Genomic DNA, 17059 nt, shown 5'->3' with positions numbered 1-17059 from the left:
TAAAAGCCTTTGTGGACAATTTAGTGCTAACATTACAAGATCCAGACTCCAGTGCAGTAAAAGCAAGAGTTCGGGCAAGTAGCAGGATTTAAGTTAAACAAGAGCAAAACCAAAGTAATGGGGGGGGGGGAATAGATATTGAGGAGAGAAATATCCTTCAAGAAAAGACTGGCCTAGTTTTTGTAAAAAAAAGTGAAGTACTTGGGGGTTAATTTATCGGTGAAAATTTTATATAGAGATAATTATGAGAAATTATGGAAATAAATTAAGAGAGATCTGGAGATTTGGTCAAATTTAAAATTGTCATTAATGGGCCGAATATCGGTGGTTAAGGTGAATGTAATGCCAAAGATGTTTTTATTTCAAGTCTTACCAGTTATTGATAATGTTAAATGTTTTAAAGAATGGCAGAAAGCATTGTTAAAATTTATCTGGCAGGGGAAAAAAATCCAGAATTAAATATAAATTACTTACAGATTCAAAAGAAAGAGGGGGATTTTCCCTGCCAGACCTGAAGATATACTTTGAAGCAGCAGCTTTTTGTTGGATTAAGGAGTGGATTCAACTAGACAATGTTGATGTCTTAGATTTAGAGGGATTTGATAATGTATTTGGTTGGCATGCATATTTATGGTATGATAAGATAAAGGCCCATAAATGTTTCAAAAACCATGTAATTAGAAAATCAGTATATAATGTTTGGATAAGATATAAAGATCTCCTAGAAAGAAAAACACCCAGATGGCTTTCACCAATAGAAGCAAAGGCCCAGAAAATGTTAAGTATGGAGAGTAAATGGCTGAGATATTCTGATTTATTGTTGGAGGATAATGAAGGATTTAAATTAAGATCATTTGATCATGTTAAAGATAAATTGGATTGACTACAATATTATCAGATCAATGATATAAGCTTGATAAGAAAAATGGTTTTGCAATGGAAAAAACCAAATTGGAAACGGAGTTGCTAGATACCAATGTTAAAAATCTATCTAAGATGTATAACTTATTGTTGGATTGGCATACAAAGGATGAACAAGTGAAATCTGTGGTGATAGATTGGGCAAGAGATTTTGGACACAATATAATGATGGAAGATTGGGAAAGGTTGTGGAAGAAAGGGGTTAAGTTTACTGCCTACACTGTATTAAAGGAAAATATTATGAAAATGATGTACAGATGGTACTTAACCCCAGTAAAATTAGCAAAGATTTATCATACGAGTGATAGTTTATGTTGGAAATGTACAGAAAAAGAAGGTACCCTTTATCATATGTGGTGGACATGTCCTAAGGTGAAAGACTTTATGATGAATTGAAAAAAATGTCGAAATATACATTTATTAAAAAAACCAGAAGCCTTTCTACTTGGAGTAATAGGACTGGAATTGCCCAAAAAGGATGTTAGATTGTTTTTCTATGCCACAACTGCAGCAAGAATTTTATTAGCCAAAAATTGGAAAACGCAAGAAATACCAACAATAGAAGAATGGCAGATGAAGGTGTTGGACTTTTTGGAGCTGGCAGACCTGACTGGGAGAATCCGCGATCAGAAAGAAGAGGAACACCAAGAACAATGGAAGAAATTTAAAGATATTTAGCTAAATATTGTAATATAAGACAAGTAGAAGCTACTTGAAAGTACCAATTAGGGTTAGGAATAGAGTATGATTAAACTGTAAAACATTATGGACCTAAAAAGTATGAAAAGAAGTAAAGATAGTAATTGGAAGGAGTTAATTTTCTTAGAAAGAAAATATTGGAAAACTGTTACAAGGGGATACAATGAAATTCAGTTAGGTGGGATTTGAGGAAGTCAGTTAACAATGAAAACTAAATTGGATCTTAGAAGGATTTTTTAATCCTCTTCTCTTTTTTCTTTTTAGTATGTTATATTTGTTATAAATTTGGAAAATTAATAAAAAATATTGGGGGGGGGAAAGCATATTACACTGTGTCATGGTATTGATGGAGAATGAAGGAGAGAAGGAGAGACAGACAGAGGAAGGGGGCAGGAAGTGGCGGTGGAGGAAAGAAGGGAAAGCCAGGAGGAGGGGTGGCTCACAGATGTTGGACCAGAGCCTCAACACCGCACAGGAAGTTCTGGCACAGACAGTGAAACAATGCCTGTTCCGTCTGCCAAGGAAAGGAGAGTGTTAAAGAGGAGGGGACAGAGACATCACATGAAAATTCCACGTCTTTTCTGTTGGAGAAGGGGCGGGCATAAGGCACTCCAAGAATCTGAGCCGGAGGATTCGGATGCATGATTGTAACGTACTGCTTGTACATATGTAAAATAAAGACTGTATACATGTATCTCTGAGTGAGCAGAGGCATTTCTTGCGGAGAGCGTTCACAAGCCATCACACATTGGTTCTGAAAGCTCTGCACTGGCTGCCCGTATATTACTGAGCTAAGTTCAAGATAAATTGCTCTTAGTGTATGAAGCCCTGTGTATGAAATGCATGAATAGTGTATGAAGAACAGGCTGCCTCCACATACATCATTTTATTTGTATACCGCCTCCCCATAGTTAAAACCAGGCTCAAGACAGCTTACAACATGGACAAAATTACAGTGGTACCTCGCAAGACGAATGCCTCGTAAGACGAAAAACTCGCAAGACGAAAAAGTTTTTCGTTTTTTGAGTTGCTTCACAAGAAGAATTTCCCTGTGGGCTTGCTTCGCAAGACGAAAACGTCTTGCAAGTTTGTTTCCTTTTGTTTTCCTTTTTCATTCCTATGGGAATCGGTGCTTCACAAGACGAAAAATTTGCAAGACGAAAAAACTCGCAGAACGAATTAATTTCGCCTTGCGAGGTACCACTGTACATAGTTACAGATAAAACAAAAATTGTCACAAATAATAAATCAAACCCATAAATAGTACACAGCCAAATCATAGCAAGATCTAAAAATAAAGATACCATTAAAAAAAAAAATACAGCGACAAAACCCAAACTATGCCCCAACCCAAGATTCTGTTGAGCTGCCTCAGTGTTTGTTGCTGGAGTCAGTCAAGGGCCCACTATCCCAGGCTGGATTGGGAAAGGCCTGCAAAGGCGGTGTGGCGTTTGCCCATTCGTTTGAAAATGTCTGTACAGGGGGAGAGAAAGGGTTAACATGTAGACCAACAGAAAAGCCAGAGGCGGAGCCTACCTGCTCATAAAAGGGCTTAGCCTGAGGTTTGAGTAGGTTGGTTTTAGTTGGTTGGTTGGTTGGGAAAGGCAGTTGGGAAAGCAGTTGGCAGACCGATGGAACTAGAGAGACAGTTAGTGCAGTTGGTTCTTGTATGAGGGTGTAGCCTTTCAGACCTTTCCCATTGGTTGGGTCTGCATTGCTCCCGGGAGGAGCCAAACAGACACTGAGGTTGGTTCAGAGAAGAGTTTTTTATTTCTGCTTTCCAGAGCAGCAGAAAGGCACTGTGTGATCAGTTCACAGCAAGCACGCTAAAGAGCAGAAACATACAACCTATATTCCCTTCAAGTCCCCTCTCCCCCAGGAACCCAGCCTCATGAGTTAGTGCATGTAAGTTTGCATCCTTGAGCATGCACGAGTAGAAACTGTTTCTGTACTCTTGGCACTCCTGGTGCCATTCCTGGGGTCTGTGCGTCAGCGCGGTCAGGATAGTTACAACTGGTAACATAAGTTGGATGCGCCATCCCATCTCTACTCGGGACTGACAGGGCCATTTATTACGCCTTCATGGACTGATAAAGGAGAAGGCTTTGTTTATTCAGCAGGTTTGTGTCATACAGCTCAAGCTAATGCATTTTTAGCTAATGGGTCTTCAAAGAAAGAATTTGGGAAGTTTGGGGCCCTGCAGGTTTGTGTAACCTGTCCCTTCAAGGTTAGGTAGAAGAGGTAGGGACAGAATAAAATAAGACTTAGAAGGTAAAGAGTAACAACATTTTGAATGCAGTTCAAGTTTATTTGTGTTTGCAATAAACTACACTCTTCTTTGTTAACTTAAGAACCTAACTGAGACTAAGTGATTTACCTGGGAAGACCTGGTTGGTGGCAGCGGATTAGTGGTGGACAGGTCAGTAGTCCGTGAGACAACTGGAGCTCTGTACGAACGCCACAGGAGGTCTTTCAGGACTCACTCAGCGACTATCTTGCCCCTTATACCAGACCACTGTGGGCATCTAAAGAAGCCCTCTTGACCATCCTGTGGGAGCCACATGTTCGTTTATCTTGTGCTTGAGTCAAGTCTTTCAGCAGTATTTTGGACCGCTTCTTCCTATTGAGATTAGATGAGCACTAGCAATTCTGATCTTTTGTCATCTGTTAAAAACATTTTTGCTTTCATCAAGCATTTTTAGAGAATTGATTCAGTTCATTGTTTGTCATTTGGTGCTGTATTTTATGATTTTATTGTCCTTGGTAACTCCACCACAATACTTTTCTTAGGAGTTGGCAGTTTATAGATATAAATAAAGCTCAAGAACATGCAAGTTTCATTCAGAATCAATACACTACTCTATTTGTTTGATCCCCTTTAGCTCTTTCCAGACAAAACACGAGCTGTAACCAAGGCTTACAACTCATTTGTCCATGTTCAGACTATGGCTTAGCTCATTAATCACAGAAATAAAATCACTTCCATGGATCTGTACTTGAGTGTTGTATGTGTTGTTTTATTACAAAATGTATATCATAAATATTGTCCTAATATAATAGGAGACATACTTTCTTACGCTTGATGAATAGGCGTCTCAATTTCTTGTAAAGTACTGCAAAAGCCAATATGAACACTGAACATTCATATACACCCCTTCTAAAGAACTTTTTCAGTTTTTATATAAAACTTTGCAGTTGTCAAAACACATTTAGATCCAGTGGCACCCCTTGTCATGTAGGTCTTAAAGAACTTGTTGCTTTTTAAAGACAACATTGAATCCAGTTGTTTCATTAGGGCAGCCAATCACTTTCCAGTCATGGGTGGCTGATATTTGTGAATAGTGTACAATTGCCTTGATGAACCAACTGGGCTGTGAATGTCATTCTTAAAGATACATGGCTAATTGGTTCATCCGGATAGTCGGCAGTTACAGAACCAACAAAGGTTTCTATCTATTCTGGTTGGGCTGTCACGTGAGAAGAAAGAAGCCATGCTTTTGGAATTGCTGTTGTCTGCCACCAATTATAAATCTTAAGGTAATGACCGGCCTACTATTTTTGTGTTTTACGGTTAAAAATATGCAGCCATTTTCCCTACATGCCTATCTGTGCTTCTACCGCTTTCCTGGCCCTACTCCAAGACAGGAAACAGAAATGAGGATCTTAGTGGTTGATCCTGGGAAATAGTTTCTTACTGAAATCAAGAGTTATGTTGTGTTTATGTGTCAGATGCTGGATAAAGGGAGGCTTTTCCCATTGAATGGGTGCTAATGGCCCACAAACATTGCAGCTTGCCAGAGAGGATGATTCCCCCTCCCTTTCCCATCCCTGTGTTATTCTGAGGGGTTCTCCTAGCTCCCCCCCCTGAACCAAATTTTTTTTTGGGGGGGGGGTAGATGATCCATTGTGCAAACAGATGTCTGTGTCCAGGGCTTCTGCTGATGGGGGCTGTTAGGCAATTTCCCCCAGAGACTTGATTTTTCCATACAGGGTTTTTTGTGTGAAATGTGGGGAATTTTAACAGCTGTATGCAAATATTTTGATAGTTTTAGCCCTGGGAATAGAAATGGGCCAGAGCAGGGTATATCTAGCTAGTTTTGAAGTGTAATAAACTGGATGTCATATATCATTTTGAAGTTAGTATTTTGCAGAAAGTCTGCATTGTTTATCTGCTTAGGTAGAAGGATTTTATCGCAGATTAAAAAGTTAATGATAGTAAATTGAGCTGTCCACAATAGTTGCATTAATGAGTTTTCTTCAATTTTGTTCCATTCTAGCCATAGTGCTGCTTTTCTAATTGACTAATCCACATGATGAATGAAATGAAATGCAGTATATGGGAGGGTATGGAGTTCACTGCATGCTTTGTGAGCATGGAAGCCCTAGATCTTATTCTTGCACTATTGAAACATTCTGGATGACAGAACAGGTTGAAGCCTTTGTCTGAGATCCCGGAGGGCTGAAATTGAGATCCACAGCTCCCTTCTCCACCCCGGTCTGTCAGCTTTGATAGTACAGAGCTTAATTGATCTATTGGTTTGATTAAATTCCTTTACATATGCTAGATTAGTATGACAAAACTAGGAATTCCATGGCGATCTGGATTGAGCTTTCTAATTAAGATAGGTGATCGGGCTAGATTGCTAAATGTTTGTTCCTCTGGCTAACAGCTTGATTACAGACTTTAAAAATACATAGACCTGGCAGTCTTGGTCTAATGCCATATATTCCTTTGAAGAGAAGGCACCAGCTTCATTTTGTCTTGTAACAAGCAATTGGTATCTAACAGTTGTCTGCTGCAGACATAATACTGTGCTCATTAAAACACAGCCGGCTTGGCTATTCTCCAATTAGGCTATAGATTCTCAAGGAATCCTATAGGATTAAGGATATCCACTGCTTAGACAAGATGGATATTGCAGCATTGGAGTGATCTATTTAACAGGGACATGTTGTACTTATTTCAGATACTTCAGGATAAATACACGAGCATCCAAGATCAATGTTTTTTATTTACCTGCAACTTAGATCAATTATTTGGAATCTTTTTGGTAAGTTTAACTTAATGGATGTACCTTAAATCACACAACCAATTAACTAATGTATGCTGTAAGTAAATTGAGCCTTGTAGTTAATGTGTTGTTGCTTTCCGCGTACTTAGGTTGACATTTGTGAAGTCGCAAGTGCCAGAGAAGAAGCTGCCTTCCTCTGTAAGAGCAGAAAGTCACAAAGTGTTGTGGTACTTTGTTGCACTGTGAGCTTCAGAAAGACTACTCCTACCTTCCTTTATAGGTCCATAGTAATTCTCCAAGCCCCAAAGTAGGAAGGTGGTGAATTTTGTTCAAAACAATCCTACAGGCCAGAGTGCAAATTTGGGTAGCAGTTTATAGTCTACAGAATTTCAGAGTTTTGAAGCAGGTTATATATCCTTTAAGCAGTAAAGTTCAAACTTTACACCTTCAGGGAACAATTTCTACATTGGCTTTTCTGCAACACACCCCTTGTACATTGCAGAGGATTCCGAGAGATGTTAAAGCGATAAACAACTACCTGACATTCAGAAGACATCTTAAGCCAGCCCTGTTCAGGGAAGTTTTTAATGTGTGATATTTTAGTGTATTTTTTGTCTCTGTGGAAGCCGCCCAGAGTGGCTGGGGAAACCCAGCCAGATGGGCGGGGTACAAATAATAAATTATTATTATTATAGGGCGCTGACCAAGCCTCTTGGGCCTCACCGTTTGGCTCATCTGAATTGGGTGTGCCCTCAAACTCTCCCAGCTTTCCTGGAGCTGTGCACTAGAAGGGAAGATTGGGAGCAGGGGGCATATCTTGCTTTCTTACTGAAAATAATGTTTCTTTGAAGAACCCCAAAAGTTCCAAGGAACCCCAGGACTCCCCAGAAAACAGCTTGAACAGTTTGCCATTCGGTGTGTCATTTTTAATAAACGCTCCTGTTAGCAAGCTGTTGCTCATGTTAGAAAACTATAATAGGTCTTGAAAGTATTAGCTCTTTGAATTTTTGTTGTATAGAAGTCAGGCACTTGAGCCCATAAATATATAGAACACATCAGTTGTCTGTATGATGCTGTATCTCCAGTAGTAGATATTTTCATGTTGCTGAAAGTTAGTGTAGCTTGGTGGCTAAAGTGATGGAGGGAATCTCTGATTTGGGAATCTTTTATTTGAGTCTCATTTGGTTGCCCTAGTCAACCCACTATCTCTGCCTCATTCCAACATCTGTAATATGGGGGAAATAATGCTGATTTATCTTACAGGCTTATAAGAATTACAGCACAATCATTCATGTGAAGTGCTATGTAAATGTTGAGTGTTACAAGCCAGCATTCTGAGAGATGTCAAACTCATGTTCAAACATCAGATTTGTTTGATAAATTGAAATAAAATCTGTTTGTCAGGAGAAGGGGTCTGTCTATATGGGTTCACAAACTGAGCTTTACCTTGCGTATATACATATGTTCGTTGTGCCTACAGAAAGAGTTCCTAGTTCAAAAAGTCAAGTGACAATATTAGAAGTTGACAAGGAAGAGAACCTTGATGCCTAAATTGTACAGAGATTTAATCTACACCATGATGAAGACTTTAAAATACTAGGAAGCTGTAATTATTTATTAGCTCTTTCATTGGATACTCCAACATGGTTGCATAGAAAAAAAACACTTGCCTGGTGTTAGTGCTAATAGCAGAGTTCATTTGAGAAATATACTGTTAGTGTTGTGTGTATGTCATTATCTTTGCTCTGTTTTTATCCTTAAGCTTCTTCATATTCTGAAGATTTTAACAGGTATATTGACATTAACATTCAGAGAAATACTTGTGATTACTGCTTCCTTGTTTTGATAAATCATTTATTTGGATTTTAGAAACTAAATGATGGTAAAGGTATGTTTTTGTAAACAAACAAACAGGTTTTTTATAGTTGTAGCTATGGATACATTTTAATACCTCTGAGTTGCTTGTTACATTTCATTAGAAAGAGCATGTAGGACAGAGAGATCAATAGGATTATCTTGGATTCCCTGTTGACGCCCTGCTTGCAAGCTTCAGGGTTCATGTGAAGTAAACCAAAAAGGTTTTTTTGTGTGTGTTGAATTCCCTCCCTAAAATTATTTTTCCGTCTGGTCAAAAATAAAAATTCAGATGTGAATGTTCAGCACATCCTCCTATGTGTCTATTTTGTGTAATGATGATGCTAATTTCCAGTTGGGAGAGTTCAAAATACAAATTCCTCCAATTCAGAAAGTCTCATCCCGTTTTTATCTTGGTCCAGGTCCCATTGAATTTTAATCTGGCTTGAAGTGAGGTTCCACTCTACTGCTAAGCCAGCCTTCTCTACCAGTTCAACTGTTACTTTCCAAGGAAAAACTTAGCTCTGAAAAGAGAGATGAGTGCCTGTTGGTGATGTGGGCTTCCTAGGCATGTTTTGGAAGGGAGCGTGGGATTTGCAGTTTCCTCTGCTTTCCCAATTCAATTTGGAAGGAAGAGAATTTAAGATGATCCTACTGGATTAGACAAATGACCCATCTAGTCCACAGCCCTGTTTTCACAGTGACCAACCAGATACCTGTGGGAAACTTACAAGCAGAAGCTGAGTACAAGAGAATTCACCCTTCCTGCAGATTCCATCAACTGGTATTCAGAAGCTTACTGCCACTGACCAAATCCCATTCTCCCTGGCAGGAAACAATATTTCTGAGCATGCTTGAAAGCAATAGCGTTCGTTTAGAAATAGACCAGTGTGTAATCTTCAGCGAGTTGTCCCAGTGACCAGTTACACTCCTTTTCTCAAAGTGAAGGGGTTGTGTTCTTCTGTTTTGCTTGAGAACATGTATGGGGAGTAGCAGAGGAAGGGGTATGTGTGAGCTTCATCCATTTCTTAAATAAGCTTTTTTAAAAAAAGCTTGAGGGAAAAATGAGTTTTGAGGCAAGCCAAGAAGAGTTCGCTCGTCAGTACAGTGGAACCTCGGCTTTCAAGCATCTCAGAAGCTGAACAATTCGGAACCCGAATGTCAAAACCTGGAAGTAATTGCTTACGTTTTTGAATGTGCCTTGGAAATCGAACACCTTTCGAGGTGCGTTTTTCATTCCTCCCCCCCCCCCATTGACTTTGCAGCCAGCCATTGATCCTCAGTTTTCAAATGTTTTGGAAGCCAAACAGTCTTGCGGAATGGATTACGTTCGAAAACCGAGGTTCCACTGTACTTTGGTATGAGAAACTTGAGAAAAATATTCTCCAATGGTATTTTATGTTGGTGTTTGCTGTGGAATACTCATTTTACTGTTGCTTTGAATGACTATTTTTTTAAAGGATGGGTTCTAAACACTTGTGGCTGATTGCATTGGTGACATATTTGTGATGTTTGCCTCCACCTCTTCTGCTAGGTTACTTACTTTCTAGAAGAGAGGGACAAGCAGGATCTCCTGAAAAGCCACTCTCTGATCTAGGCCGTGTCTCCTACTTAGCCTATTGGAAAAGTGTCGTCTTGGAGTATCTCTATTGCCATCATGAGAAACAGATCAGCATCAAGGGCATGAGCCGAGCAACGGGAATGTGTCCCCATGACATTGCCACCACCCTGCAGCACCACAGCATGATAGACAGAAAAGAAGAAAAGTCAGTAAACATTATTGTTGCTTGAATAGCTACCTTCTGAATTGCATTTGCCAACCATGTTGCCTTCTTCCGTATTATACATTTTGCTAGCTTTTGATCTCCCTTTTGCATATGAGAAGCCCCTATGATGAGGGTTTACAGTCACAATTGTGCCTGTGGAGGGCATTCTGGATTCAGAGAGGCTCCTTCATTGGAACTGCATAGACAGAGAGTACAGCATCAGTAAGATAAAGCCTGTTCATAAGCATAGTGTTTCTTTCAGCCATTGTGACTTTCAAAAACGAAAAAGTGTCAGTGCAGTCAGGTGACTGCAGGAATATATTTCCACAGCCTGTTCTTTCTTGGGAATCTGTGCCCTATAACAATCCCACGTAGTGAGAGGATAGCGCTTGCCACCGTCTTCTGGGAAAGAGTCTTTACCTCCCAGCTGTATATATGTCAGGCACCAATCTGGACATGCCTCCTTACATGGAGCAGGTATTACAAAGTAGACCTTCATTGGAAACCACCTTTGAGAGAAGAGGTATGCAGAATCTTTCAATCCAGAACAAAGTAGGACATCCACGAGTTGTTTCCCTGTCTCCCAGCACGCACACACATGCCCCTCATTCCCAAGGAGAGACTTGTTTTCTAGATAAAGAAACAAGATTTACTGGAAAGTTCAACTATCTGTCCTTCCTTCCTTCCTTCCTTCCTTCCTTCCTTCCTTCCTTCCTTCCTTCTCCTTCCCACCATTTTCAGTGTGGATATATAAAGAATGAACTGATCTTGCCAATTCATCTATCCTCCCACCCCCCATCTTCTCATTTTTCTATTGGTGTTTCATCAAACCTCATGCTTGTTTGTACTAAGTAACCTGTTGTAACCTGTTTTGACCTATTCTGTCTTCCTAGCATAGTTATGCTATGATGCTTGATTCTGTGGCTATCTTAATTGTCTGTGGACATCAGGCTGTTATATTAATGGGAGTAATAGACTGGCATAAATGGCTTCTTTTCCATAAGCTGCCTTGAGCACACTCTCATGGAAAGGTGGATGTGCATTTAATTAATAAGCAAGCTCCCAAATCGAAACTTGTTAACAACTAAACATATGCTTCCATCTGCTTTGTGTACATTTTTATATTTCTGAATATCTGATGTGTTTCAATTGTAGATTTATAGTAATTAGAAGGGAGAAACTGATTTCAAACCACATGGAGAAACTGAAAACCAACCCGCGCATGAATGAAGTAGATCCAGAAAGCTTGAGGTGGACTCCTCTTTTGGTTCCTAATGCAGCAGTTTCAGAGGAAGAGAGAGAAGCTGAAAAAGAGGTAATAGGGGACACACACTAAGTCTTCTAATGTACATCCTAAACGTTTAAGTGGATATGTCTAAGACAACTAGTGTAGCATATTAAGTGATAGGAGATGTCGTAGCTGGTCATACGGCAAGCTGGGCAATGGCACAGCATGCTCTTGGGTTTATTTACCGTATTTTTCGCCCTATAGAACACACTTTTTCCCCTCCAGAAATGAAGGGGAAATGTGTGTGCGTCCTATGGGGTGAATGAAAGCTTTCGCTGAAGCCTGGAGAGCGAGAGGGGTCGGTGCACACCGACCCCTCTCGCTCTTCAGGCTTCAGGAAACTATCCACAAGCCTTGGGAGCCCGATGGGAACTCCTGCCGGGCTCGCAAGGCTTGCGGGCAGCAGCCTGCAGCCCACAAGCTTGGGGGACAGCGGGGAGGTGGAGCGCCGCCATCCCACTGTTCCCCGACCTGGTTTGGATTCCCCAACCTGTTTTTTGGGGGGGAAATAAAGGAAAATTTCCCCCCCTTTATTTCACCCCAAAAAAACTATGTGCGTCCTATGGGCCGGTGCGCCCTATGGGACGAAAAATACGGTATATAGCTCCATTGATCTAGATAGTGCTACATAGTAGCATAAGGAAATGACAAGTTTTTACTCCAAGGAGCTTAAGATCTAAATTTAGACAACGGTGAGGAAGTGAGGCAGAGACAGTGGAAATGAACTGTGGAGATGAATACGAGCAAATGCCATTGCACATTATGAGGCTTTATTTCAATTGGGAAGGAGGCCTTAAGGGTTAAGCCAAAAACCTCATGGAGGGAGGGAGTTTTGAGATGGGTCTTGAGTAAAGAGTGATAGAGGAACGATACCATGTAGAATTAGCATTGTGAATCTTCTAAGAAAGAGTTCTAGGCAGGAAGGAGCAGGACAAAGAATTGGCAGTTTTGTTTTAAGAGAGAAAACTAAGGGTCAGGAAGAGAAGGATGAGGATTTAGTGCTGGGTGTGGGAAAGAATGGGAAGCTTGTCTTAATAGTCTGAATAATAAGAGAGTGGCGAAAGATTTATCAGAAGAGTTGTGGATAACGGTGAGCTGTTTGGAATGCGATAAGGAAGGGCCAGGAGGAGGGAGGGTGCTGTAGTCAAGGCATGAAGTGGCCAAGGTATATCCCAGAATTATAGCCAATAGGACAGAGGAAAAGTGTGTTGAATTTTCATTACTATATTATCTGGTGTGAAGGGGAATGGCTCTGACACACATGATATGAGCAGCAAAGGAAGGGGAATAATCAAAATTAAACTCAGTACTCTGTTCCTTGTTTCACAAATGGTGCTGAACTATAAAAATAGCACATTTCAAGAAGTAAAATAGTATAAGCTAGTGGACTCCAGTACTATCTATTTGTTTGGGGGAAAATGCTTGAGAGAGAGACTTTGTAAACCTTGGAATTTGGAATGTGGGTATAAAGCCTGAAAAACCTGAAAGATCAATGTGGAATAGTTTTTATTCTGCCCCCTACCCCCTTCTAAAGTGTTGTTACATTCATGGACTGGAGCCAGTTGGGTACAGTGCTCAAAGGCTTATTGTGTCAATCAATTATTTTATGTTTATGAAGTTGTTCAACGTGATCCATGTCAGAGGGCTTGTAATGTAGTGCTAGAAGAACTAAAATCAATTTGTTGCTTCATTAATAGTGCTAAATATCCCATGAAATGCAGTCTTTGGGGATTTATTATCCAGTTTTAGAAAAACCACTAGGATGCATTGGCCTAGATGCTGTTGCTTGGGTAGCTTTCAGCACTAATCAGGGTTGACTTATTGTAACTTTTTTTAAAAAGCTGAACGAAAAGAATAACAGCTAAGCACTGTTTTGGTGACCCATTATTTTAACCTCTCTGCCCCTCAGGCTGAGCGACTGATGGAACAGGCAAGCTGCTGGGAAAAGGAAGAGCAAGAGCTGTTCTCCACGAGAGCTAATAGGCAATTGCCTGCAAAAGTGCAATCTAAAAACAAGTATCTGCGACCTCCAGAGAATATAACAGTATTAGCAGAGCGAGGGCAGTCCACTGATCTACCAAAAGAAAGCAGTGGGGAGGAAGAGGAGGAGGAGGAAGAAGAGGAGGAGGAGGAAGAAGAGGAGGATGTGGATGAGCATCGTCAAAATTCTCCTCCAAGGCTGGCAAAGCCTCAGATGCTTGCTGTGAAGAGAAAGGTCAGTTGTTTTTTAAATTGGGGTAGACTCCACTGTTACAATGACAGTCCAAAAACTCTTAACAAGACTTTGCACGGTATGGACTTCATAGGGATGCATATGTTTTAAACAAGTAACTAAATCTCTTTGCAATAATCTATTTCACAGAAGACAAAGCACACCCAACAGCTTGAGTTGAGGACAAAACAGAAATGTAGTCTGACCATTCTTTTGATCCAACATTTTTATTCTGTAATCTGATTCTGAATACCCATTTCACAGAAGCCGAGCTGATTAATTTCTCCAAATCAGCCCTAAATTCCTTTCTCTACTAGAGGGGCCGGTTCAAGGAGTCCTGTTAGCACAATGGGGCTTCCCTCCTGCATGCAGCCTGAGCACCCCCTAAATCCACTTACGAGGGCTGGAGGAGAGGAGATCGTTCCATCTGACAAGCAGACGTGCTTGCACTAATTAAGCAATCATAATAGTGTAACATTGAGCTCCACCTGAGGTCTTTCAGATCTAATTTTGGGGGTGGAAGCATTTACATTTCCCTATCTGTCTTACATGCCTGCCTTTCCTGTATGTTGTCTTAATAATTTCCACTTCGACTTTTACCAATAAAATCAAGAGCTGTATAAAAATATTGCCCTCTGCTGGTTGCCTGCAGTGTTAATTGTAATTATTGCCATTCAAATACCGTATATTTGTTTTTTTCAAGGTTCAGTTTGCTATTCTACGGCATAGTAGAATTCAGGAGCACAAAAATACAAGGTTAGGTATTAGCATTAGGATGCTTCTTATGTGTCTCAGCCCTGTCTGAAGAAGTACCTTCTAGTCTTGGCCATGTTCCCTCTTTTTCTTGCTAGCTAAAACATCGACGTGCATAGTCACACCTTTTGCATTGGGCATTAACACAAATATAACTACCCTTTGGTCTCTTGCTCTCACACAGTAATAGTTTATAATCCTAAATTAATTCAGTATCCACTAAACTATAAACTTTGAAATAGCAAAATAACTGTCTTTAGCATAGCTTTAGTTGGCTTTCAATATTTACAGTATTTAGAGAAACTTCACTGTGAATATTCAGGTTACATTTCCGTGTAATCTAAATTGTATGTGCAGCTAGAGTTAAATAGATTATAAATAAGCATTGAAGCAACTGGTATTGTTTTGGCACCAGTAGGTGGTGTTGCCTTAGTCCACATTGTTCTTCACTGTGGTATATGCTGGTATTGCTGTTCTTATTCAGTAAAGTGTTTGGTGGAGATGTTAGCATTTCACAGCAGCTCCCAAGCACATTAGAGCTGTTTTTGAGTGAATAACAGAGATTGAGATTTAAATGTGGTGAAGAGGAATGTATGTAGAAGACTTAGCTGGAACAGAGCCAGTGACGTTTGAACTGTCATGTAGGCTGGACTGCCGTGAGTATACATCACAAAACTTGTTTGGTTTAGCAGAAAGGATGTTGGTTCTTTGCCCAACTTTCACATTTTTAACATTATTTTTAGAGACCTTTCATCTTGAAAAAGAAAAGGGGTCGTAAACGCAGAAAGATTAATAGCAGTGTTACAACGGAGACAATTTCTGAAACCACAGAAGTTTTGGATGAGCCCTTTGATAACTTGGAAGAAGAGCAGCCCATGACACAGCTGGAGCCCACTTGTGAGATAGATGGGGAAGACGATGAATCTAAACCTGGGATTCAAGAAGCGTTCCAGTGTCAGTCTGAGGAGAAGGAAGAAAATGAGCTGGAAGAGGAGGAGCAGGAGAAAGACAATCACTGTTACCAAAATGATACTCCATGCAGAGGTGAGTGTAAAATAGATTTTGTCTGCAGTTCTGTATACATAGAACTGGAAGCAAACCCCAATGAATTCAGTGGGACTTGCTTCTGAATAAACATGCATAGGATTGAGTCTTCCAATTGTCTTTCGCAGGCTGTTTTCACATCAGTTCAAAGGAATCAGACTTGCGATAGCTTTGGTACCATTTGTTAACATATACTTTGCAGCTTCTTATTTAAACTGTGAAGCCCTTTTGACAAGTGACACTTGGTCCTGTGTCTTGCTTTTATTGAAATGATGGATAGCTTCTTAAATTTTCTTTCTCCGCTTTCCTTAAACTGCAATTTAGCCATTTTAATCTGTAAGGTTCCTTTTCATATTCTGTAACCAAGCCTTTGAAATTTCTTTCAAATTGAAGAATGCTTGGTCCTGCCACTGTAGAATAAAACAGTTTTCCTTCAGTGGATGAGAGGTTGGAATATTCTCTCCTCCACTGGGTAGGGCTGGCCGACCATAATTTATATCATCTTCCAGTTATCCCAATGTTCACTAGGAGGGCTTGTCTCTTGTGTTCTTGCTCCAATCCTCTCTTCAGCACAACAGTGGAGTGGGCTGCTTTCTTCGGCTCTCTTTTTGGCCTTCCCGTTCCTTATTTTCCCCAGACCTATTAGTTGGCAGGGAAGGAGGGAGACCAATGTGCAGGGGAGCAGAAGCTACAAAGCTAGCACAGAGAGAAGCAGCCACATGCCAGCAATTTGCTCTGAATCAGGTAAAAGGACTGGGAAATCGGGATGCAGCAAGCATGCAAATTGGCTCACATAGAATTAAATGGGCCAGAAACATCAACAGAGGGCTACGTTGAGTCGGAGGAATGCGGTGCAGCCATTCTGAAGGACTTCCTGTAGAGGGCCCCCACAAGTCGGTAACTGGCAGTCTTCCTCTTGATTCTAGGGTGTCTCGAGTGTGCTCAAATGACTTGACCCTCTGGTACTGCAGTTTCCTAGCCAGTAGAGTGTCTTCCCAGTTCCTTATAGTCATAGGCAGTTGGAGTCACCTAGAGAAGCTGCTCCTTCCCCAAGTACAGGCAGCCAAAGATCATGCAGGTTGCAATGCAGGCACAGAGATCTCTCAATGCATAGATGTCCCTAGGATATTGTTAAGTTAAATGGTTGTGTAATAGAGTGCGTTCCCTGGGCCCCTATTCCACTCCAGACCTTTACAGTAGCTCCTGTAGTCCCGCCAGGGAGGACCTCATGTGCTTCTACAACTGGAGTGGGGAACCCGGTCTACTGGACTCCCATCGTCCCTGACTACAGGCCATACTGGCTGGGGCTGATGGGAGTTGGAGTCCAGCAACATTCAGAGGCTCACTTTTATTCTACATGTTTGTCTCTCTCTGCACATGTGAATGCCTTGATTGGTGAATCAGGTAGCATCATCTTGCCATAGATTAAGCTTTTCAGTTCCCAGCAGATCATCATGGATATGAGCCTCTCCTTTCAGGAGCCCATTTCAGCCTGCGGTCTGTAGTTTGT

At 40.7% G+C, this 17059-nt stretch overlaps 1 protein-coding gene and 1 long non-coding RNA gene across 9 annotated transcripts in view; one reads left to right on the top strand and one right to left on the bottom strand.

The window, feature by feature from the left end:
• The window catches only part of LOC309371311, a 50865-nt gene extending 47575 nt beyond the window's left edge, over positions 1-3290 (bottom strand). Inside the window, exon 1 of the long non-coding RNA XR_014169038.1 lies at positions 3157-3290. This is a non-coding gene — a long non-coding RNA (uncharacterized lncRNA). The remainder of the gene's footprint in view (positions 1-3156) is intronic.
• Positions 1-17059, top strand: part of KAT6B (lysine acetyltransferase 6B) — an 86888-nt gene that overhangs the window by 62773 nt on the left and 7056 nt on the right. For all 8 annotated transcript variants that reach the window (XM_081913440.1, XM_081913438.1, XM_081913433.1 and 5 more), the window contains 4 exons: positions 10021-10252; positions 11408-11567; positions 13450-13755; positions 15249-15549. In XM_081913440.1, coding sequence (XP_081769566.1) covers positions 10021-10252; positions 11408-11567; positions 13450-13755; positions 15249-15549 — 999 coding nt within the window. The remainder of the gene's footprint in view (positions 1-10020; positions 10253-11407; positions 11568-13449; positions 13756-15248; positions 15550-17059) is intronic.

The sequence above is a fragment of the Podarcis melisellensis genome, assembly GCF_964234715.1.
Source record: "Podarcis melisellensis genome assembly, chromosome: 5".
NCBI classification, from domain to species: domain Eukaryota; kingdom Metazoa; phylum Chordata; class Lepidosauria; order Squamata; family Lacertidae; genus Podarcis; species Podarcis melisellensis.
The sequence above is the reverse complement of the archived record's forward strand: the minus strand, read 5'-3'. Positions and strand labels throughout refer to the sequence as shown.